This window comes from Psammomys obesus, unplaced genomic scaffold (assembly GCF_907164565.1).
Source record: "Psammomys obesus unplaced genomic scaffold, mPsaObe1.curated_primary_1811, whole genome shotgun sequence".
In the NCBI taxonomy this organism is placed as follows: domain Eukaryota; kingdom Metazoa; phylum Chordata; class Mammalia; order Rodentia; family Muridae; genus Psammomys; species Psammomys obesus.
In genome coordinates this window covers 1,323,512-1,347,059 of record NW_026592586.1, presented here as the reverse complement: position 1 = coordinate 1,347,059, position 23,548 = coordinate 1,323,512, and the positions used below count along the sequence as shown (strand labels likewise).

General features: G+C 45.4%; 1 protein-coding gene across 1 annotated transcript in view; it reads right to left on the bottom strand.

Moving 5' to 3' along the window:
* Positions 1 to 23,548, bottom strand: part of Kiaa0319 (KIAA0319 ortholog) — a 60,663-nt gene that overhangs the window by 4,737 nt on the left and 32,378 nt on the right. The window contains exons 12-21 of the mRNA XM_055614503.1: positions 20,410 to 20,533; positions 18,577 to 18,709; positions 17,692 to 17,840; positions 16,533 to 16,684; positions 14,824 to 14,962; positions 13,260 to 13,419; positions 8,062 to 8,204; positions 5,932 to 6,054; positions 4,104 to 4,194; positions 2,455 to 2,546 (exon numbers count right to left, since the gene is read on the bottom strand). Coding sequence (XP_055470478.1) covers positions 2,455 to 2,546; positions 4,104 to 4,194; positions 5,932 to 6,054; positions 8,062 to 8,204; positions 13,260 to 13,419; positions 14,824 to 14,962; positions 16,533 to 16,684; positions 17,692 to 17,840; positions 18,577 to 18,709; positions 20,410 to 20,533 — 1,306 coding nt within the window. The remainder of the gene's footprint in view (positions 1 to 2,454; positions 2,547 to 4,103; positions 4,195 to 5,931; positions 6,055 to 8,061; positions 8,205 to 13,259; positions 13,420 to 14,823; positions 14,963 to 16,532; positions 16,685 to 17,691; positions 17,841 to 18,576; positions 18,710 to 20,409; positions 20,534 to 23,548) is intronic.

Genomic DNA, 23,548 nt, shown 5'->3' with positions numbered 1-23,548 from the left:
AGAAGAAGAAGAAGAAGAAGAAGAAGAAGAAGAAGAAGAAGAAGAAGAAGAAGAAGAAGAAGAAGAGAATATGAACATCCCCGGGTAGCTGGAATTAGTTTTGTGATGGACCAAATAGGATGGATTTGAACAAAGAAAGATGTTGCGGTAGAAGGACAGAAAAAGAGCATAGGATATTTAGAAGCATCCAGAAGAACTTACAGGAAAAATTTTAAAAAAAAGATAGTGAGGAGCAAATGACAAGTGAGGAACAAGAAATGAGGCTGGAGAGGCTAGGGCTCCCAGAGAGGCACAAGACAGGCAAGCCACAGCAGATGGATTTTACCACACGTGCAGAGGAAATGTGGGGCCTAGGAAAGAAGGGAGCTCTGGGAGTCCACTGTACACTAGAGGGTCTGTGGTCTGACCATGGTGTCTCCCAAATTCTTACATTGAAACATACCCCAGGGTGACGTTGCTGGGGAGAATTAGGACCCTTATAATATACCTTATGATAATACCCTTATGAAGGAGGCACACGAAAGGACTGGGGACATCACACAGTGCTGGGGCACCTGTTTAGCATACGCTGCAAAGCCCTCAGGGGAGAGAGGGAGGGAGAAGCAGAGACAGGAACACAGAGACAGAGACAGACAGACCAGAGAGCTACCTTACCCCTCCCACCATGCAAGGATACTAGGAGAAAGTACTAGCCATGAAAGAAGTGGCCCTCACCAGACTCAATCTTCGACCTTGACTGTGGGCCCAACTCTAGACCTTGACAAATAAACACATATGGTCTTCAATCCCTGGTTTTTCTTATTTTGTTAGAGTGGCCAGAGTAGATTTAGACTATGGTGGGGCACACAGAGGAACAGAGCTCTGCTCTGAGGCTGACAAACTTGCCTTTGCCTCTGCTATAAAGGGGGGATAGTCATAGTACTCACAGGGGTTGGAATCAAATGGGGAAACTGTGTTGAAAGTACCTATGCTAACGAGGATAGATACCACTGTGAGTTTACAGGTGGGTTATAAAGACCTGAGCCAGGAAACTAACGGTAATGGTGGGAGTACAAAAAGGTGCCAAGCAGTATGGGGTGGCAGGAATGTGCGGCCATGTGACGTTCTAAACCTTGGTAAGAACAATGGGCTTCTGGGAATAGAAAGTTTGTCAGAGACGGGCGTGAATTAAATAGAAGGTTAGTGAGATAACCAACAACACCTTTGGCATTAAGTTCTGCAACACAAAGTGGTGAAGTGAATACTCTGTAGATACACAGTTTCTGTTGGCATTCCCTGTGAAGTTCTGTCAGGGCCCTTATGAGTGCTCATGTCCATCAGCTCGATGGAGTAAGCACTGCTTAAGGCATTAGTGAGGTACATCTCTAAAAGTGTGTGGCTTTGAGAACTCTTTCAGAGTGTTAACTGACTAGGGACAATCTGCCCTGAATGTGGGCTGCAGTGGTCTTGGACCAAATGGAAGAGAACAAGGAGAAAACAGCTCACCACTGGCATTCCTAGACCCACACAGATACAAGCAGGCAGCAGCCTTAGGCTCCTGTTGCTATGACCAACAACTATTTCTGCAGCCAGGCCTTCCCTGCCAAGATGGACCATTTGCTCAAACACAACCAAATAAACCCTTCCTTGTTGAGGGTTAGGCCAACCCAAGGCTTTCCCTGGGACCCTGATGTATGGAGAAGGAACATAGTTCCTTGTCTAAAACTAAAAATGTGTTTGGCATAGCCAGTAATAGCCTGAGGCCAGGACCTTGAGGGAGCTGTGACTTCATCCTGAGAACTCAACTCTTCCTCCCCAAGGTCAGTATATGCTAGGTCTGTGACACACACATCGAGATACTCGTGTTCCCTTCGTGCAGCATTGCTTGATCAGCTTCCTGTGGACTTTGCCCCTCTGTATGATAGTTTTTGGTGACACTATCATATTTTTCCTTTCGGGAAGACTGTATGTATGATGCTGTGTTTCCTAACAAACATGCTTGGCATAAGACAGAGTTCCTGAAAGATCTCCTGACCCCAGATTTCCAACCTTCTTTATCTTCTCATCCTCTGGCCATCCTCCTTAGCAGCCTGCCCCTGAAGAATGACCTGTTGGTCCATGTCACTTCCTCTTACTTTGCTGCTTGTCACAACTTTGGTCCCAACTTAGCTGCACTCTCCACACACAGTCAGCCATTTTGCACCCCACCACTCCTCCCCACCTGTCTTAGTTAGGGTTTCTATGGCTGTGAAGAGACACCATGGCCATGGCAATTCTTATAAAAGAAATCATTACCCTGGAGCTGGCTTACAGTTTTAGAGATTTAGTCCCTCATCATCATGACAGAAAACACGGAGGCATGCAGGCAGTCATGGTGCTAAAGGAGCTGAGAGTTCTATATCTTGATCCACAGGCAACGGAAGTGACAGTGACTTGAGCTTCTGAGACCTCAAAGGTATCAGGAAAGTGCCATACCGTATTTGGGCCTCAGTTCCATTCTTTCCTGTTCATCCATATTGTCTAGGATGGTGTACTTTGTTTTTTTTCGTATCTTAGTCCTTTTCTGTCTGGGAGAAAAAAAAAAAAAACAACAACAATAAAATGCTCAGCTAAAATGCTTGGAATGGTAGCTGGAATCTTTCCCACCTAACTAAAAGGTTCCCCTGAGCCTGAGGTGCTAGAGGCCCAACATCTGCATATAGACCAGGCAGGTTTGCCCAGGACTAATGCCTCATTCAGAAAGACCTGGCTGAGCAAGATTCCTCCAAATCAATGCTAACCAAGAATGTTCAGAGACACAAGACTAAAACCAGCAACTGGAGGGAGGGATCCACAGAGGAGATGAGGCTCTGGAGCCCACACTTATCTTAGAAATAACTCTGTCTTTCATTTTCCCCTCAAGATATAAAAAATGGGCTGATCCTTTTTGAGCCTAACATTGAGCTGCAATGGATCATTTGAAAACACTTATTAAAATGACAGGAAACTCAGAAAGCAGAGGCAGGCAGATCTCTATGAGTGTGAGATCAGGCTGCCCAGAACCCAGGGCTGTATAGTGAGACACTGTCTCAAAACAGACAGACAGACAGACCACTACACTGCGGTGTGCATCATTCAGGCAAAAGTTGTTCTGATTGCGTGTCATTAAGTGCAAGGCCTCTTGTCCTCAGTTAAGTGTTTGCTAGCTGGAGACTTTGAGAGTATTGCTTAAGACTTCTGTGTCCCATACCCCAGTATTCAGAAGGGACCCTTTCTCCTCTGGTTGCTGGGAGGGCCAAACACAACCGTACAGTTAGAACCATCATTATGCATCAAAATGGCAAATGTTCAAGGCCAGCACAATCTATTTGCAATACATGAGTCTCAGCTATAGAGTGTTTAAAGTCACACTCAGTAGGGACCCTATCACACATGGTTCGGGGAATGCAATCACAAGTAAAACTCAAGTAAATTAGGTGTAATGTGTGATAACAGCTATTAGTTTCAGTATGCCACTTTAAACGGGCATCTTTAGACAACACAGCGTTTCATATAGGAAAATGGGCTTACTTGCTTCTGAGGTCTAATGATATCTTTCCTCAAAAATCTCCTCATAAGGGCTAAGCATGGGGTTCTGGGAGATTCTAACAGGAGGCAGCCCAGGGGATTCTCAGAAGTCACTGAAAAACCTAGAGCAAAGGGTCCCTTGGGTGCTCCATAGCCTCTCTTCAAGTTTTCGGTGGACTAAAGGATCCAGACTGATCCAGTTGCTGCTTTATATAACCAAGTCTACAAATTAGACCCACACATTTCTACAATGTCTTTCTCTGCTGAAACATGTAAGGCCACCTGGGCACTGATCTAGTGAACATGGGAGACAGAGATTACTCTTCGATTTGGGGGGGTAGGGATATAGCTTAAGGGTAGAGTGCCTACCTGGCACATGGAAGACACTAGGTTCAATTCCTACCACATATATACATATATGTAAATGTATGTATATGTGTGTGTCCAGTTTGTTTTTAAAACTGGTTGGTTGCCAGTTAGTTAGGCGGGGAAACAAACCCAGGCCAAACAAGCCCAAAACTCTCCATCACCCCAGCGAAGGGTCTTCTTTTCACACAATAAACGAGCACATTAGGTACCTCCGGCAGCAGCAGAGGCACAGCCAAATCACAGCTCCAGTTAGCACCGTCAGGGTCAGTGCCAGCACTGCCACGTAGAATACACTCCATTCTGCAAAGGGAGAGGGGCCAGCGCGCACAGTGATGAATGGTTTGCTAAACATCTTTGTTCCGACAACTCACATTGAGTCTGCTTGAGCAGAGGCCAGCTGTGGTGCCAGGACCACTGTGTGGGGCAGACAACAGAGCCTGGCCAGGTGCCAATCAGGACAACAGACTGATGGCTTTGTCTATCTGAATGAAGCACACAACTCAAGGACCTCAGGCACATAGTTCAGGCTGACTTGAGAATAGGAAATCCAAAGCAAATGAAGTGAATTGGTGAGACTATTCCCCCTACACACAAATATATTAAATATTAAAATGCTCATCACAGAATTCTGAGAAGCATAACCATTCCCCCTGTATGGCATATCTTCTCCTTCTTCTTCCTCTTCCATTTTCTCTCCTGCTCCTCCTCTTTCAGGCAGGCTGTCATGCAACACAGGCTGGTCTTGAATACAGTACATACCCAAGGATAGTCTTGAACTTCTGATCCTCCTACTTTACATCCCCAGGGCTTGGATGACAGGTGTGCCCCCTACACCTGTTTTATGTGGTGTGGAAGATAGAGTCAAGGGCTTTGGCTATGTCAGGCAAGCACTCGTCCTACAAAGCTATATCCCCAGACCCATGTCACAGTCTTCATAAAACAAGCCATGGGTCTGTATGGCTGTAGCATGAAGACATCTGTCACAACCAGAGGTCAATTTGGGAACTACTCTTCATTCTTTCTATATCCTAAGTTTTATAGTAATAACTTAGGGGCAAAAATGCCAATGGGTGCCCAAGACAATGGCACATGCTTTTACTCCCAGCACTTGGAAGGCAGAGGCAGGCAGATCTCTGTGAGTTCGAGGCCAGCCTGATCTACATAAAGAGTTCTAGGACAGCAAGAACAACATAGAGGGGCCCTGTCTCAAAAACAAAAACAAGCAAGCCAAAACACCATCGGGACAGAGACTCATGCTTAACCTGATTAAATATCATGCCATCTTTCTAGAATACTGACCTAAAGCTGGTTTCATTTCTGATGTTTGGGGTAGGGGGATTTAAGCAGGACACAGCTTGGCAGACAGCTCTCAAGATCTTTCTGCCATGTATATCCATCAGGATTCCCAGGATGGCACATTTATTCTTAGGGGTTGACTGCAATTAACATAGACTTTTCTAGCTGAGTATGCTGGTTCAAATATGTAATACTAGCACTCAGAAAGTGGAAGCAAAAGGACCGGGAGTTCAAGGTTATCCTTTGCTTTCTAGAGAAATCAGAGTCAGAGTGGACTATATGAAACCCTGGCTCAAAAAATCTAAAACAAAACAAACAAACATATATGTATGCATACACCAAGTGCACCTCCATGGGCTGTGGGGGAAGACTGATTCCGTGACTGGTACCTACTTGGGCTGACTCCTAGCAGTGTGGGCCACATTTCCCATTTTGTATTGGCCCAGCAGAGTACCTAGAGGGTGTGTCATAATAAGGTCCTAACACCCTAAGCCTCAGGAGGCAACTTCTCAAAGCATTTGTTTTTTAGAACTGCCCTGCCAAACCTATCTCACAGGAGGCTTTGCAGACGAGTCTCCAGAGACAGACCGGCACAAGGTTTTAATGTACAACCAAGTGACATGGTTCACTAAGCTTCAGGGAAGGATGGGGTTGGATGGTTCTAGATGCTAAGTCAGGAAGAAATGAGTTCCTTCAAGAACTACATTGGAAGCCGCCACCACACACACACACACCACTCACCACAGTTGCTCTCGCCATCCCACATATAACGCTGGATGACGTTCTCCATCCACAGCTGGGAGCAAACGCAGTGCTTTGTGATGGGGTCGCAGTGACCATGACCTGAGCATTTGAGAAGGCATCCTGTAAGAAGCAGTGCAGAGTTGAGGTTACCTTGGAGAAAGGAGGGCCTCTGCTTTCCACTTCCATAGTGGAGGCCAAGAACAAATGGGTGAATTAAAAATTTCCTAAGAAATCAAGTGTAGTAATGCATACCCTTAATCCCAGCACTTGGGAGACAGAGGCAGTTGGATCTCTGAGTTTTGGTCCAGCCTAGTCTACAAAGTGGGTTCCAAGACAGCCAAGGCTACAGAGAGAAGCCTTGTCTCAAATAAAATAAAAGAAACAGATCTTATGAGCCAAGCATGGCAGCACATACCTAAAATCCTAGCACTCAGGAGGCTGAAGCAGGAAGATTTCAGCAGGTTTGAGGCTAGTCTTGGCTACACAGAAAGCACCAGGTTACCCTGTCTCAGCCCTCCCTCACTATCACCACCACAACAGGAGCTTAAAATCTCACTCTTTACAAGAACATCAGGAAGCAAATGTAGGGAAAAGCCAATCTATATCATAGAAAGAGCCTCAGCATTTATCAAAATAATATCCTCTAGGAACACATGCAATTAAAACAATTGGGTGTGCACAGCAGATTGTCTTTATTGGAGCACCATTTAAAGTCATTCCTACAGTCCACAGGTAGAATGGTTGCATGATTACAGAACACATCTGGGGAGGAATATCAGGCAGCCAAGAATGTCTCATGGAAAAGAAATTCTAAAGGATTTGAGGAAATAATAATGGTATAATTTAAAGTCTAAAGACACCTGGCAAGAGCTATGCTATAACTCAGTAGTAGAGCACTTTGCCTAACTTGTGTAAGACACTAAATTAAGTACCCAGAAACACACACACACACACACACACACACACACACACACACACACACTAAAAACTTATCAAATCATCATGACCATATTATTTTCCCTAAAGATGGAGCAGCGTGGAAGAAATACAACAGAATAGTGACAAAAGTTATATTTGGAGGATAGGAATTCTAAATTCTACAAACTAGAAGACTGTTTTCTTCTTTGTCCCTTTCAGAATTCATTTTTTTTCCAGGACAGGGTTTCTCTGTATAGCTCTGGCTTCCCTGGAACTCACTTTGTAGACCAGGTTGGCCTTGAACTCAGAGATCTGCCTGCCTTTGCTCCTGAGTACTGTGATTAAAGGCATGTACTACCAACTCTGAAATTTTCCACAATAAATAAATCACTGCTCTGGGCTCTAGAAAAACAAAATACTTTACTTTGAACAAAACTGTTTTTGTTACTCCACGTTATGAATGTGAATGTCAATTGTAGACAAACACGTATCTGAGACAAATTAAATTTGTGCGAAGTGTTATATTCCAGAAACTTATTGAGATGACTATGTCCATGAACATTTACTCATGAGATGAGGACAGGAACCATGGACCTATGAACCAGTCTGATGTTCTGAAGGGACAAGCAGTGCTAAAAAGAGAAATGTGGTTACAATTGGAAGACACCTGTAAGCTATTTTAAATTGGCAGAAAATTTCTTTGAAACGATGTATGACACTACTGCGCTCCTATCTCCTTCCAAGACAAGAGTAGTCGGTAAATGTGCCACAGAGAACCTACTGGAGAAACAATTTCAGAGTCTCCAGGGGTTGGAAAGAGAACACCTCCATTAGAAGCCTTTCCTGTTTCTGTGGCCAGATTCCTGAATTTAAAAGGGGAAGGACTCAGAGTTCAAAGGGATACAGTACTTCATGGCAGAGGAGGATTGGCCACAGGACTGAAAGGCAGATGCTCACATGGCTCTACAGTGATGAAGCAGGGAGTGTTAACTGGAGGGTGAGGGGCTAAAGAATCCCAAGACCTTCCCCCAGAGTCCAAGTCCACCTCTTTCAGCAAGACTCCATTCCTAAAAGTTCCACAATATTCCATACAGTGCCATCAACTGGGGGGAGATTTTACATTCAAACTACAACGGTGTCCATGTTGTGCCTATAAAACTCATCCATGATTGGCAAGTCTGACTTTTTTATTATAACGTCTCCACGTACCTGCTGTGTCTATCCTCAAGACCTTGAAGAGCAGGAAGGCTGCCTTCTCCTTTGAAAGCCGCTTGTGCAGACTCCGGGCCACGTCAACAGCTCTGAGAACCTTGAAAGGTGGCCCACTCTGTACGTAAAACACAATCACAGTGCTGCAGAAGACACAGAGAAACCACAGTCACATCACTGGACAGTGGCCAGCACGGTTTCACCTCAGCCATCTGACCTGTGCAGTTTGTAAAGGAGACCACTACAGCTCTGTGATAAAATTCATTTATATTGCCAAATAATATTGCATTGGATGTGAATATATTTCTCTGTGTGTGTTTAAGTAATTTGTATGATTTGTTTGTATTTGGGTGTACACATGGAGGTCAAAGATCAACTTTGAGTGTCCTTCCTCAGAAGCCATCCAGCTTTTTGTTTTTTGTTTTTAATGAAACAGCATCTTTCTTTTTAAAAGCGGTGGGGGATTACTTGTTTATTTATGCATTTATTTTATGTGCGTGGCTACATGTGTATCTGTGTACCACTTGTGTGCCTAGTGCCTACAGAGGCCAGAAGAGGGCATCAGATTCCCTCTCTGGAGTTCCAGAGAGTTGTGAGCTGCCATGTGGGTGCTGGGAAACAAACCCATATCTTCTGAAAGGCAGCCAGGTCTCTTAACTCCTGAGCCATCTTGACAGAGCCTGCAACAGGTTTCACTGGAGCCCTGGGGCTCATTGATTAAGCAAGACTGGATGACCAGTGAGCCCCAAGGATCCCTCCCCAAACCTTCCCCTCCCCCCACCCCCGCCCCACTACCACATTCAACCACCACTGTAGGTTAAATAAGAATGTTCCTTGAAGTCGGGGGCGGGGAGGGGGAGGGCTGTGGGTGTGATGGCACACATCTGTAATTCCAGTATGCAGGGAGTTGGGGGCAGGCAGATCACTGTGAGTTTGATGCCAGCCTGATCTACAAAGCGAGCCCAGGACAGCCAGGGCTACACAGAGAAACCCTGTTTCAAAACACAAAGCAAACAACAACAAAAATCTCCCCATAGGCTCAAGTATTTGAACACAGTGGTCCCAGTTGGTAATGCTGTTTGGGTTTCTAAGTGGTTCAACCTTCCTGGAAAAAGTACATCACTGAGAGCAGGCTGTGAGAATTATAGCCTACTCCACTTCCAGTCACTCCTAACTTTATATTTGTGGTTGAAGATGTGATTTCTTAGCTTACTGCTCCTTTCATCAGGCCTGCTGCTCGCTGCCATGCCTCGGGCATGATGGAGTCTTAGCCCTCCAAAATGGAAAGCTTAAAATAGACCCTGTCTTCCATAAATTGCTCTTTTGGTCATCGTATTTCATCACTACAGGAGAGTTATTACTGTTGGCTGTTAATGCCAACTGAAGCAGCAGGTTTGCAGGGGACTCCCTTTGTAAACTGTATGCTTTGTAAACCCTCAAGGCAGGAAAGTGGCCAGCAGTCAGGTTCCTCCCCAAGGCCTCTTAGTTTTAACAGCCTCTAACTGTCACCAAGGTTATCTCTAGCCCCTCAATAGGACCCTTCCCAGATTATGCTGATTTTGAGTGAAATAACTGGATAAAAAGTCACCAATCCCTGAGTATCCCACAGGAACCCACCAATCCCTCAGCAGAAAAACTGACCAATCCCTGAACAGGAAAACCCACCAATCCCTGCGCTCCCCCGACCTCAAGACTTGAAATCTCACCAATCCTCACCCTGGAAATCTCTGCCCTAGAAAGCTCCATCTCCTAGGAAATCCTATAGAAAGGCTGTGTCTTCTCAGTTCCCTGCTGTTCTCTGCTAGGAGCAGGGGCACCCAACCCTTGAGTTTGTTCCTCCACACCCTTTACCTTCCCAACAAATCTCTTGTGAGATTTGCTCCCTGGTGTGACTTTCACTGGAAGAACCCCAGAAGAGAAGAAGAAGAAGCAAAGAGGGGGGACAGGGCTGAGGCTATTGAACTACTCGGCTCAACTGGAGATACCCTCCTCCAGGAGCTGCAACACTTCTGTCAAGGAGGCCTCCTCTCAGAGCTATGTGTTCCCGGGCTCCTGAGTCAAAGGACACCATTCCATCAGAGCAGAAAGGCCAACAATTACTACAGCCACCACCCTGCCCAGTTTTTCCTCCTTACAGTTATTTGACTGTGTGGGAGTGGGGGTTAGACACATGGAGGTCAGAGGACATTCTCCTTCCACCATGTGGTACCTAGGGGTTAAACTCAGGCCATCAGTCCCAGTGGCAGGTGCCTTTCCTTGCTGAGCGTTTTGCTGGCCCTTTTGTCCAGATTCTTACTTTAGGTCTGGATCAGACTCAGGTCTTCACGCTTACACGGTAGAACCCTTACCAACAGAGCTAATTCCCCACTTGCCATATATCACTTCTATCCGTTGACGGTCATTTAGGTTGTTTACACTCTGGCTATCATGAATCTGTGCTGTGAATACCCACAGATATTTTTTAATGTAGATGTGAGGTTTATAGTCCCCTCAATTACATAGTTAACATTCTATAGCTAACTTTTTTTTTTTACAGTGGCTGTTCCATTTTACATCTGTGCCAGCAACACACAGTGCTCCAAACAGTTGCCGTAGTCTGACCTTTAGATTATAGCCATCTTACGGGCAGGCAATGAACAGGTTTGAAAAGATCAGTGCATGCGTGTGGCTATGCCTACATGTGCTGTGGTACACATGTGGAGATCAGAGGACAACTTACGGGAATTAGTTCCCTCCTCTACTACGTCAGTGCTGATGGTTGAATTCAGGTCTTCAGGCTTGGTGGCAGCAGCCCTGCCTTCCTAAGCCATCTTTAAGCCCTGGGAGGGGTTTTGCTTGGCATTTCCTTAAACACTATGGATGGTGACCTGAATGGCACCCCTACAACTTCTCTACAGAAACACAATCTCAGGCCTGTGTGAGTTTCCCGGGACTACGGCAAACAAGTTCCACAACTTAGTCACTGAAAACAGCAATCACTTGTCTCGAGGTTCTGGACAGCCAAAGCCCCCAGTCAAAGTGTGTGCGGTGCCCTGCTCTCCGGTGCTCTGTGGGAAGGTGCGCCACACACCTTTCTCTTGGCTTTCGTGTGCTCCTGGACGCTGGGCTTATAGACACATCAGTACTGCCTGTGCCTCGTTATTACCTGGCACTCTTCTCACGTCTCTCCCTGTACGTCTCTCACTCGTGTGTGTGCCTGTGAGGTGTGTTCAGTTGTGCATGGGCAGGTGTTTGTGCAGGCGTGCATGTTGAGACCAGACTACTCAGCACCAGCTTGAATACTCTATCGTCATCAAATCCCCTCTTCCTAACAAACTAATCTGTTAGCTATAAATTCAACTTCATTCAAGTTTTTAGGACATGGGCAGAATTGAACTAGATTCTGGAGGAAAAAAAATCACATATGGGCCCTATCCCAGGTCCTAATAAAAGTTTTTTTTTTTTTTTTTTTTTTTTTTTTTTCTGAAATCTTAAGGGAGAATGGGTTTGTGGCTTGAGCAAGTCCGGGTAGCAAGAGCTTAGGGCAGCTGCTACACCTGCGGTCAAAAAGTAGAAAATAATGAGCTACCTGGGATTAGCTCGCTTTCTCCTCTTTACCCAGAATCCTCTGCCTGGGGAACTGTACCACCACAGTGCACAGGTCCTTCCATCTCAATAAACTGAACCAAAACAATTGTTCAACCGACAAGTCTCCTAGCTGATTTTTGAGATCAAGTTGACAACTAAAATTAACAATCTCAGCTTGTGTCTTAGGGTTGACTGCTGTGAAGAGTCATCATGACCACAGCAACTCTTATAAAGGAAAACATTTAATTGAGATGGCTTACAGTTCAGAGGTTTGTGTCCATTATCGTCATGCCCTGAAGCATAGCGACATGCAGGCAGACATGGTTCTGGAGAAGGATCTGCAGTTCTACATCTTCCTGTAGGCTGCAGGAAGAGACAATGCCACGCTGGGCCTGACTTAAGCATATGAGACCTAAATGCCACAATGACATATTTTCTCCAACAAGGCCACATCTCCTAATAGTGCCACTTCCTATGGATCAAATATTCAAACACATGAGTCTATGAGGGCCGTTCCTACTCAAACCACCACAGCTTGTGATAGCCCAACGTCTGGTACAAACTGTTTCCAACAACCCAAGCTCAAGAACTTAAAATTAGTACTAACCATGATTCCAACATTGTTTAACACTTGCTCCATGCCCCAGAAAGGCATCTATCTAAACCCAAAATATTTTTATCGTGAAGAGATGCTAAACTTTACCAAAATCTTTTTTTATAGCTACTGACATGACTATATGGATCTTTTATTTTTAAGATTTTATTTATATTTTCAACTATGTGGATATGTTGGGGGTGGTGTGAGTGCATGTTTCTATGGAAGTCAAAAGAGGCCTTTGGCATCCCTGAATCTGGAGGTTTAAGAGGTTATAAGCTGCCCAATATGGGTACTGGAAAACACTGGTTCTCTGAAAGGGTGTACTATATATTCTTAATTGCTGAGTGGTCTCAATAGTAGGACACTTACCATGTACAAGGTCCTGGCTTCCATCTACAGCACCATAATTAGTTAATTAGAACACATTTTCATTAGTCACTTTTCTAAGTAAATTTCACTTCTCTGGAAAACCAACCCAGACAGAGGAGCCAACAAGAGCTACGAAATGTACTTCCTGCAGTGGTGGATGTTAATCACCTTGTTCCTTCTATTCTCCTGTCCTATGCTAATGCTGGTTTGGTGGGCTTTAAAAACAAAACTCAGTTAAATACAAAAATCTGGTGGTGGTGACAGGCTACATAGACTCCTTAAAGACAGCGAGTGGTGCTGAGCCATCTCTCCACACAGAGGAGTATTGCAGAACAACTTCTTCACAAGCCCAGGCCACTGGCTTTCAGAAGCTAGCAGAGATACAATGTCATCTCCCTTTGATGTGCCCTAAGTGTTTCATTCAGAACACTCTCAGCCAACCAGCCTTTACCAGGACCAGAGAGAAGGGCCTAGAATGACTTGAAGGAAAACAATTGAGGAATATGAATATGATAAAAAGTGAACAAGGAAGAAAGCAAGGAGGAGGATGGCCTGGGAGAGAGCAGAGCAGGCCTGCAGCAAGCCTGGCACCTGAGTGAGGCCCCGAGCTGGGTAGGTATGTGACGCCTGAGTGCCACCACGTGCTGGGCATGCGGCCTCGTACCTGACATCCGTGTGAGCCTGGATCTTCAACACCTTCACGTCTGAGTCTAGCACATTGAGAAGTGCAGCCAGCTGCCTCACTAAGGTTTCCTTCTGCTGCTCCGTCAGCTGCTCAACACCAACCTGCAGGATCAGTTCCACTAGGCCATCCTTCTTGGGGTCTAAGGAGAGAGAACACCAGATTTTCACGGGAGCTCACAGGCTTGGCAAGGTCAGCGGCAGGATCTGTGGAAGAAGGGTTCAAAGCTAGGCTGGCCATGTGGCTCGGGGAAGGGCGCTGGCCCTGTACCCACAGACCCTGGGTCCCGTGCCCAGCACAGCAGAAGTAAGGTCAGAAAATAAGCAAGTAAATGCTTGAAAGAACTGTCGCGCATCTTTTACACTTAGCTTTAAGGGCTCAGATCATTCTGAGTAGCAAAGGGGTGGGTGAGGTAGCACGCTCCTGCAAGAGCAGCACTTGGGGGCTGTGGGGGCACGGGGATTAAAAATTCAAAGTCATCCTTCATACAGTGAGTTCAAGGCTAACCTGGATCACATGAAACTATTGCGAGCGAGAGAGCGACTGAGAGAGAGGAGAAAGAAAGAAAGAAAGAAAGAAAGAAAGAAAGAAAGAAAGAAAGAAAGAAAGAAAGAAAGAAAGAAGGGCTGGAGAAATGGCTCAGCAGTTAAGAGCACTGACTGCTCTTCAAGAGGACCTTGGTTCAATTTCCAGCACCCACATGGCAGCTCGTAACTGTCTGTCATTCTAAGATCTGAAACCTTCACACAGATATAGATGCAGGCAAAATACTAATGCACATAAAAATGAAAATAAAATTTAAAAAATTATAAAAGAAGGAAAGAGAGAAAGAAAGAAAGAAAGAAAGAAAGAAAGAAAGAAAGAAAGAAAGAAAGAAAGAAAAGAGAGGGAAGGAGGGAGGAAAGGAGGATCGGACACCAGAGCAGTCACTCTGCAATATTCTTTCCAATTTTATTCCACTTTGTTATCTAGTAGTTCTTCCCTCCAAAAATAACCACCTGTACCTTTTCTTTATTTTGAAACCTGGCACCTCATTCACTCCCCAGAACCTGAGAGCACTGGCCTCCTGCTCGTGGGTGCCACCTAGTCCAGATTACACTCAGCGTCACTGTGCTCACCTTACTGAGGCTGTCTTCTGAGCATGTTCACTTCATGTTAAATCAGGAAGGCATAGTCTATCTGCCATATATAATTCTCACTGATGAGGTACAAGTTGGGATCTGCTTGGTGGTATAAAAGAAAGTATAAAAAATCCTAGAGCGGGCCCCAGAGTTGGCTCTGTGGTTAAGGGCCCACATTGCTCTTCTAAGTTCAATTCCCAGCACCCCACACCCAATGGTTCATAACTGCAACTCCAATTCTAGGGGATCTCACGCCCTCTTCTGGGCTCCGAGAACACTACATTTATGTGCACAAAATCACACTCAGACAGAAGCACACACTTTTTTTTTTTAATTAAAAAGAAAACTAGTAAACTGAGGCTGTCCAGGAGCAGAAGCTAGAAACAGGCGGCCTGCTACTGCAGTGACATCAGCTCAGCACACACCTGGCAGCACCTCCACCGTGGCTGTGTCTGAGTCCGAGGCCCCCTGACTGTCGGTGACTTGCAAGTGGAAAGAATAAACTCCCTCCACCAGATTGGTGAGCTGCAGAGCCGCCCTGCTCTCAGAGCCTCCAACGACGTCCTGAGAAGCAAAAGGATGGGCCACAGGGCAGCTGTCAGTCTTGTGCCCAGTTTCTGAGCCTTTGTGGAGCTCAGCGCTCTGAGTTCCTTGCTTCCTGGTGTTTATAACTTAGATGGCTGGAAGAAAGGGGAGGGGTGAAGAGGCAGGGCTGAGGTTCTGACTCCTCAGCTCCTCTTTATGGGGAACACCAGGGGTTTGAGGGCTCCACTCAAGATGTGGTAAGCTGAATTTTCCAGGAATTACTAGATGATTAAACAAATAGAGGGAGATTGGTGAACTTAGGTTGAAAGCCTCAGGGCAAAGCATGCAGTTTCATGGTGGCATTGTGTAGTATAGCTTTATAATGCTCTCACCTCAGGTTCCCCCTCATAGCAAATCATATCACCTTCTCAAGTGACCCCAGGCCTTGGTAATCAGATCACTCATTCTATGGGCCCATAGCTCCAAAAAGTGAAGGAAGAATTTTTGGACTCTGTCTGTACTTGCTGTCCAGAACGGAGGGCAATGAAAAGTCAGGAAACCAAACTGAGACATACTGCAATTATATTTAGAAGCTAATCTACCATCTAGCTGAACAGAATCCATTCTAGGAGTACTTTAGAACATATAAGGTGTTTCCAGTCCCCTCCCCATGATATTTACAAGAGTGCTCCTGTAGATCTCAAGTCCTTAACAATGGAGAAAAGGATATGTATGGAAATTTATAATCTATGAGGCAGAGTCTTACTACGGCTTCCAAAAGCTGAAAGTCTTGGTTTGCCTGATTTAAGGCTAAGCTCCTTGGCATTGGCCAAGTCACTTTCCATCTCTGTATTTACTCTCCGCCTCTGTGAAGTGGAAACAGGAATCTTCATGTATCTGACATACATGATACATGGAGGAAGACTAAAATAGGAAGCTGAAAAGTAGAAGGGCTCCCGCTGGGAAGCTTGGCTTCCCATGTCCCTCATGGTGGCAACCTTTTGACATTGTGACCTGATGTTGTCATCTACAGATGTGTTGGGTTACATTTATAGCTGTTGTGGGACACAAGGGGCCTGAATGCCATGAGTGAGACACAGCTGCATGATTTCCTATCCCACCCAAGGTCAGACCAGGGCAGACTTCAGCTTTGCATAAATCTAACAGGAGCCCTCAGAACATGCAAAGCCAGAGGCCCACAAATCTTATCTGGGAGACGACACAGTAAGAGAGAGAACAGATGTTCAAGTCCCAATCTGCAATGTGACCTAAAGTAAGAACTTAGAAGGAGGTGATTAAAGTTAAATGAGGTTATAGTGGTGGGGTCTGACCCACAGGCCTGTTGTTCTTATAAAAGAGACGTGAGAGCAGCTCCCCCATCTCTTTCCTCCTTTCTTGCCCTGCCACGTAGGTAGGTAGCCATCCAGGAGATCCCTCACCAAAGGTAAACTGGATGGCAGCTTGGTCCTGGTTTTCCAGTCTCCAGAACTATGAGAAAATAATTTTCTGAGCAAGTCATCCCCCATGTGGTCTTTTGTCACGGCAGAGGTTACTGACTAATCTGGATGCAGGGCGCACAGCTGAAGGGCACCGCCCTTCAAGTACTCACTCCAGCGGCTGGACTCTGGCCATCCCGGATCCACAGATAGGACACAATGCCTCGGTCATCGGTAGACCTTGAACCATCCAAAGTAATGGAATTATTGGGAAGTCTAAGAACATGTCTGCCACCAGCCCGGGCTCTGGGAGGGCTATTATTTTCTACGTCAGACATAGTAAAAACAAAAGCAAAGAAATTGACTTAAAACACTAGTGATGACATGTCATTAAACATCCACAGCTGCTCCACCTTGCAGCCAAGGTTTAGATACCCCAAAGCATTACTTTCCCTCCCCAAATACCTTCAAGATAAGATACAGATATAGACGTTGAGCAGCTCTTTGTCCAGTAGGAAGACAGACAAAAGCAAGTAGTTTTACTGAAAACTGTACAGTAAAAACTAATATAGAGGGCCGGTGATATGCAGTGGTGTAATGTTTGCCTAGCATTCTTGAAGCCCTCAGTCCAGGCCCCACCACTGAATAAAGCCTAGTGTGAGGCTGAATGCTTGTAATCCTATCAGGAAAGAGGATCAGAAGTTCAAAAACTTGTCTTAAAAGGGAGGAGGGATACTAGGTGCCAGCTAGACGGCTTAGTGGGTAAAGGTACTAGTTACCAAGGCTGATGGACCCACATGGTAATCAGAGAGAACTGATTCCTTGAAAGTTGTCCTCTGACCTACACACACACACACACACACACACACACACACACACACACACACGCATGCACAAACTGTGGCAAGCACACTCAGACACATACAATAAGTAAAAACACAATCATTTTTAAACTCCTATTTTAAAAAATATATAACTTGAACATATTTCTGTTCTTGGGTTTCTAAAAAAGAAGAAAGCAAAGCACCACCCAGAACTGGATCCTTCGTGGCCAGGGTCACAGCAGAGTGAACTGCTTGGCAAACAAAAGGCGACACTATTTCCCTGCAGAGAATGCTGGCTCATGTCTTCCTCCTCTACATGCTCCCTCAAGCCAGACAGCACTTAAGTGAAGTCAAGGTCAGGGAGAAGGTTGGCCCCTCTGGGCAGAGCTCAGGCAGCTGTGAACTCAGGAGTAAATGCCAACACTGCTGGGTAATCGTTAACTGGCTTGGGGACCTTGGGAGGCTGGAAGGCAGGGCAGGCTCAAGTCCTGTCACCATGTCCACTCACCCTTCTTCACAGCCACAGTGAGGGTGGATGCGCTGCTCAGGCCCTGCTGGTCTCTCACGGTTAATCGGAAGTGGTGGGTACCCACCTGAAGCCCGGTGACAGTGGCTATGGCTTTGTCCACGTTCTCCATCTCCACTGGGCTGGGGCCTCTGTAAAAGGGGGATGTGTAGACAAAAGGTGGGGTGTGAGAACTGTGCTCTAGCAAAGGCTTCTCCTTCTGACTGTAGTAATCATAATCATCTGGTCTTCTACAAAGTTCGAAGGTAACTTCACATGCAAACAACTTTACGTGCATACATGTTCTCTAGCTTGGCATGAGGGCCAAAGCTAAAGCCTGTTTCAAACAAAATGTGTTGGATTCTGGGAAAAGGGTTTTCATTCTTTTTTCTTTTTCATTTCAGATGCCATTGAAATGATCTCTCTTTAGAAAATGAAACCTTAGAAACTGCTCGATTTCTGTTTTCATTCTTTTAAGATAGGGTTTCACAATGTCGCTTGGGCTAGCCTTGAACTCACAAGTTTCCTGCCTCAGCCTCTTAAGTGCAAGAATTACAAGCATGCACCACCATGCCTACAACATTTTTTATCAATAAGGCCCAGTTACTCTTTGCTTAAATCTTGACTCCCCAAGAAGCTCAAGTTGCTGTTGTTGTTTGTGAGTGCTCTATCTGCATACACCTGCACGCCAGAAGAGGGCATCAGATCCCAGTGTAGATCTGTTGTGTAGGTGGTTGCTAGGAATTGACCTCAGGACCTCCGGAAGAACAGACAGTGCTCTTAACCTCGAAGCCATCTCTCTATCCCCTCAAGTTGTTGTTTTATGCAGTCCTCCAGGGAAGGGGTGCTGTCAGCCATCAGTGACATGGCCTTAGGCTGATTCACTACCTGAGGTGCTCCCAGTGGTAGCAGACAATGCCGTGGTCATCACTGCTCCTGCTCCCGTCCAGCGTAGTACTCTGCACAGGGAAGAGCAGCTCCTGATTGGGGCCCACCACCGCCACAGGAGCCTGGTTGCTTTCTAGAATTGTAGACATTCAAGCGAGGAAAGAAGAGAGGGAGGAAGGGAAGCAGGAAGGGGAGGAAAGGGGGAAGGAGAGAAGAAAGAAGGAGGGAGGGAAGTCGAGGAGGAGGAAAGAGGAAAGGGAAGGAGGAAAAAAGAATGCAGGAGAAGGGAGAAAAGAGAAAACAGGACTCAGTTTGCATAGGCTTGTTCTATTTTATCTCTGGATCCCCACCACCTAGCACAATACTTGCTAAATAGGAAACCCTGAAAATATTTCAGTTGTAGGCTGGAGAGACCTGGCTTCAATTCTCCTTATCCACACGGCAGCTCACAAGTCAGTGACTCCAGTTCCAAAGCCTCCTTCTGACCTTCACAGACATTCATGCAAATCAAACACCCATACACATAAAAATAAATAAATCTTTTTTAAAAGGAAAATATTTCGTTTGGATGTTGGAAGAAAGAAAAAAAAAATCAAACATAACTCATGGTTTTATTCTTATGAATAGCTACTATTTCTGCCCTCACCCACGTGTCCAAGCCAACCATCACATAGCCACAAAGCCATTATCAAGGGGATGTAATGTCTTTACCCGCTGTCCTCAGTAAGCACAGTGGCTTCCTGATTTCCTGAGGGCAAACATCTACAAAGCCCCTCATGAGGAACTTCTCTCTCTGTGGGAACCCTCATTCTGGGCCTAGACCCCGCAGGCCTGGTTCTATCTCTTTTTTCACTCCAGTCACACTTTATTTTATCTATCTATCTATCTATCTATCTATCTATCTATCTATCTATCTATCTATCTATCTATCTATCTATTTTTAGTTCTTAGTGTACCCAGCCTGTGGCTTCTGGGAATCTGGTCCCCTCTTTCTCATACCTTTCTTCTTCCCCTCCACTCCCTATCCTTCTCCTCATCTGCTATGAGTATGGCAGCTGGGACTCCAGTAAAAGCTGTTTATGGCCCAAAGTGCTCTGTGGGCACTCTTTCTGTGGGCACCTTCCTTACTGAGGAATCACTTCTTGGTACCTCACATGCACTTGCCCCAGCCCTGGGAGGGCAGAGGCCAGGTTCATCTTCTTTAATTCTACATCCTTAGAGTCTGGCTCAGAGCACCTTTAACATCTTAGCTGAATCAGTTAGTGAAAAAACTGAATTAGCTGTCTTTTAGTTAGACTGTTCCCATCATCAGCACACTGGGTGATGGTTGTGGGAACAGCAAGTCTTTTTATAGGGAAGTTTTGAAGCCGAGACCACTGTAAGCACGGTCTAGCTGGTTACTTATGAGTCTCCTGTAGGCCAGTGTGGCAAATACCTAAGGTTTAATAGGATTAAGAAGTGAGTGGAACCTACGCCACCCCCCCACCCCCCACCCCCGGCCAGTGTCTGGCTGCATCTGAGTGTCAGCCAGTCTCCTCAAGATGCCCCAAAACTCTCCCAAGGGGAGTACAGCAGGCATAGGAGTTACCATATGACAAAGCAGAGACACGTGCGTACTGATGAGAACCCTCATCTTGTACTATGGTTTAGAGACACACGACAAGCTCCAGAACCTCAAAGGAAAATTGGCTTCCTATGCCACATCGGCTCTCACGTCTCTCATTTCCTGCCAGCTCAGAAATGTCGAGAGGCTACCACCGAGTTAGACACAGCTGAAGGCCGAGAGTCCAGTTATCATCTCTGAGGTCAAATCTAACTCTGTGTCTCACCTACCAGCCTGGACAGTCACGGCGACCAAAGCAGTGGACTGCTGTCCTGAGGAATCCGTCACCGTCAGCCGAAACGTGTACTCTCCTTCCTGCAGCTCAGACAAGTGAAGGTACGGGGTCTGCGCTCCCTATACAAGAGCAAAAAAAACGACAACAAAAAAACCATCATTAAAGAAGCATGAGGAAATGGTGCCATGACAAAGGCTTCTTTCTGGTTTCGTTAATGCAGAGAGATCCTGCTTGAAAACAAGCTGGATGCAGTGGTGCAGGCCTATCACGCCATCTACCTTGTGTCCTAGTTAAGATTTTTTTTTTTTTTTTTCAACTTGACACGAGCTAGGGTCATCTGGGGAGAGGGAACTTCGGTTGAGAAAATGCCTCTGTCAGACTGGCCTGTAGGCAAGGCCGTGGAAGTATTTTCTCAATTATTGACAGATTTTAGAGAACCCAGCCCACTGTGAGCAGTGCCGCCTCCTTTTCGGTGTGAGAAAGTAGGCCGAGCTAGCCATAAGGGGCAAGCCCGTAAGCAATGTGCCTCAGTGGCCTCTGCTGCAGTTCCTGCTCCCTCCCAGGTTCCTGTCTTGAGTTCCTGCCCTGACTTATCTTGATAATGGATTGCAACCTGCAAGGTGAGATAAAACTTTTCCTCCCCCACTTTACCTTTTACTCATGGTCTTTATCACAGCAACAGAAATCAACCAAAGACTGTTGGGAAGCTGAAGTTAGAAGGTGGCAAATTCAAAGCCTGCCAGGGATACAGAGTGAGTTCAAAGCCAATCTACATAACTTAGAAAGACCCTAGCTCATCAATGAAAATATAAAAAGGAATAGGGATATTGTTTAGTGGTGTGTATCCTCACATCACTGAAGGAATGTAAATTAATATGACCTCCGGAAGCGAATACAACAGTGTCAAAACAGGGCCCTAGAATGAAGTCATATGAGATTTCTGAGCGCTTGTGAGAAAAGACCAAGAAACCAAGACAAGAGTAACTTCAAAAGCACAGAACTGTTCCTCAATTACGCTCTCGTGCTCCTCCCAGGTGTCTCAGGGAGGAGTGAGTTTACTTCCGCTGATTCATCACAGCTGGCTACTGTTACTTGTTTATATGCTTCCATGACAAACCTGTTTTTGCCTCATGCGGCTTGTTTGCCACCTGTGGCTTGCCCTTGTGATTGCCTGCCTTATTCGTGACTCCTGTTAACCCTCAGAGTATAAATTGTCTGATGCTCTGAATAAAGTTGGCTACTGCGTGAGACCTTAGTCCTCCTCCTTTATTGGCTCCATTCCCCAGGGATCCACAGCTTCTAGAAGGGGAAACAGCGGTATCTGCTTACGGTGCTAGAGGAACACATCTTTCACCAAGCAAACCCGCTTCTCAGTATCTGTGTCTCGGAGAGCACGGCCTGCCACATGTGCGCCCTCACCAGATACCATTTGCAGTGGCCAGCCATGAGAACAATTTAGACGCTCGCCTCCAGGGGAATGCCTAACATCATAATGCTAGTCTGAAAGAGTGAGGGTGATTCACGGATACTAAAGTGACAGTGTCAGCCAGGCCTGCTGGTCTATGCTGACATTCCAGGCCTGGTCAGGTAGAGGTGGGAGGATGGGAGTTTAAGGTCAGACATGCCTTAAGTTCAAAGTGAGTGTGGGCTGCATGAGACCCCATTTTAATACATACATACATACATATATACATACATATACACATACATACATACATACATACATACATAAGCAAGCAAGCAAACTGAGTGGTGGTGGCAGCACACACCTTTGATCTCAGCGCTCAGGAGGCAGAGGCAGGAGGATCTCAGAGTCTGAGCTCAGCCTGGTCAGAGTGAAACCTGTCTCAAAAATACCTGTCTCAAAAAAGAAAAAAACAAAAACAAAAAACAAAAAAAAAAACTATGGGAGATGGAGAGATGGCTCAGAGGTTAAGAGCACTGTTTGTTCTTCTAGAGGTCCTGAGTTCAATTCCCAGCAACCACACTGTGGCTCACAACTATCTGTAATGAGACCTGGGTACTCTCTTCTGGCAGACAGGTGTACATGCAGACAAAATATTGTATACATCATAAAGAAGTAAATCTTTTTTAAGAATATGAGAGGGCGTATAAATGCTAGGTCCCTGAGAGGCAGCGTGAGTTGTTGGTTGGTTGCTGTTGGTCAGTCTGTTACGTAGTCATGCACGAAGAAGAAGAAATTAGATATGCTGACAGTGAAGATCAAACTTGCCCCAAGAAACTCAATGCTCCTCATTAGCAGGACGTAGTCTAGTCATGTCACCCCTTTCCTGTCTATCCTTTTTTCTCTCCTATATAGAGTTAGGGAATTGAAAGGGTGGAGAAAGGGTGGACAAGGGTTGAAGAAAAAAATAATCACAAAGTAGCAAATGCTGCCCACACAACCCAAATAAACACTTTCTTAAGTTGTCTTTCTCGGGTTTTGTCATAGAAATGAGACAAAGACAAGAATATACTCCATCTGGGTCATTAATTACAGTAATAGGAAGGTTGAGTAACCTCAAGTGAGGAGACAGCTTACCTACAGCAAAGGTTTCAAAGTTATTTTGTCTTTAGATAAATGCACTTAAAAATTTGAGCAGATTGGGCAGGAGCTATATGTAGTTTGTGTGGGAGGGCATTTGTCTAACATGTACAAAGCCTTGGGTTTGATCATCAGCAAAAACACACAAATTCACAAAGACACCTAAAGAGAAACTACTAGATGCTAGATGTATACAAGAAAGTAGAGATTTCAGTAAACGGAGCAGACAAAATAGTAACTGCTTTTCTGGTGATGATGTTAGATTAATGACTTCTAATGTTTCTCCAAAGACTAAGATACTGCTCTAACAAACACTGAGCCAGAGTTGTCCCCAACTGACCTCAAGACCTAGTTAAAACAATAGGATGGACTGCCCGTTTGTTGTCCTGTACTTTCCTGGGTGTATGTGGGCAAGAAATGTAAACCCGGGGGAGATCTGCGAGGTTCAATGCTCTTCCATTCATTTCATAGTTTCAGAAATTTAGAAAATAGATTTTCTGATTTAACAGCCTTTCTAAATCCAGGATGATAGATGAGTAGATGATAGATAGATAGATAGATAGATAGATAGATAGATAGATAGATAGAT